At 34.0% G+C, this 1,252-nt stretch overlaps 1 protein-coding gene across 1 annotated transcript in view; it reads left to right on the top strand.

The window, feature by feature from the left end:
- LOC104739062 (zinc finger protein CONSTANS-LIKE 12-like) overlaps positions 423-1,252 on the top strand; it is a 1,367-nt gene continuing 537 nt past the window's right edge. The window contains exons 1-2 of the mRNA XM_019235413.1: positions 423-878; positions 1,007-1,215. Coding sequence (XP_019090958.1) covers positions 423-878; positions 1,007-1,215 — 665 coding nt within the window. The remainder of the gene's footprint in view (positions 879-1,006; positions 1,216-1,252) is intronic.

Here is a 1,252-nt window from a genome sequence, read left to right as displayed (position 1 = left end):
GATTCAAAACTGATTAATTATATGAGGTGAAAAAAAAAAACCGGATTAACTATAGTTAGACTCGAAAATTATAGATCTTTCTAACAAATCTTATTATAATTAAATTCTAAACTTGAAAAATCGAAATATTCGCAGATGGATTCGCTTTTTCCGTCACATACAAAAAAAAATTTTCATTTATTTATCCTATCTGCATCCAAAAACCCTAGCATGCAAACTGAACATCCCGATGAATATGCATTCATACCATATGACATCATTATTTACCACGTGTAACAGTAACCTTTAGTATAAATTAAGAAACAGAAGCTATATAGTAGATCTCAAAACTATAATGTGTTTCTTTCAAACTTAGAGATCTCAAAATCTCATACTGTTCGTATCCTTTTTTTTTTTTTTTTTTTTTTTAATTAAGTGCAAATATGGGATCACCACTGTGCGATCATTTGGCTAGGCTTTGTCTTCAATGTGACTGGAAGTTACACTATGAGACTGTGGAAAATCACGATAAGTCGCGGATTCCATTGTGTAACAATTGCGTTTCTGAGACCGCGGTTGTCCAGTGCCTTGATAAAGGGTTGAGCCTATGCCAAACATGCGTTTTAAACCCTAATATCTTCTCACGTTTTTTTCTTCTTCAAAACGGTTCTAATTATAATTCGGCATATAATTGTCTTGATTTTGATTCCTCTTCCTCGTCTTGTTCATCTTCTTTTGTTGATCGCAATTGGCCATTGTCCCATGGTTCCTTACCTCTCTTTAACGAGGACTCGTCCTCATCTTTTGAAATCTTTCAAAGAAATGAAAATTATACAAGGAATAGTTATAGTGATCAACAAGTGCCGATGCTTCGGCCCGGTTGTTTGGACATTCCTAAGGTAGTATACACTAACAATTTTGTTGTCTTTTTTGAAAGAGGGTTCTCATATGATTATGATGATTTATTTAATTTATATGTTTGTTTAGCTCTATTCATGCAATGTTTCTTCTGTGTCACTTTACGCAGGATAGTTCATACTCAGGCTTCAATGGCTACGAAACGAAAGAAGATATAGAAAATGTTTTTCTGAACGGTTTTGATGGCGACGAGGCAGTATTAAACGAATATAACCCCAATGAAGATTTGATCCTAACTGATCATCTAATCGATGAATTAACGAAGCACAATCCAGAGACCACGTCGACCAAGGTATTAACAAACATCACTTCAATTCTGTCGGTTTTGATTAACTTCATTGTCGACTTTTTTTTT

The sequence above is a fragment of the Camelina sativa genome, chromosome 14 (genome assembly GCF_000633955.1).
Source record: "Camelina sativa cultivar DH55 chromosome 14, Cs, whole genome shotgun sequence".
Taxonomy (NCBI): Eukaryota; Viridiplantae; Streptophyta; class Magnoliopsida; order Brassicales; family Brassicaceae; genus Camelina; species Camelina sativa.
This window is presented reverse-complemented; position numbering and strand designations above follow the sequence as displayed.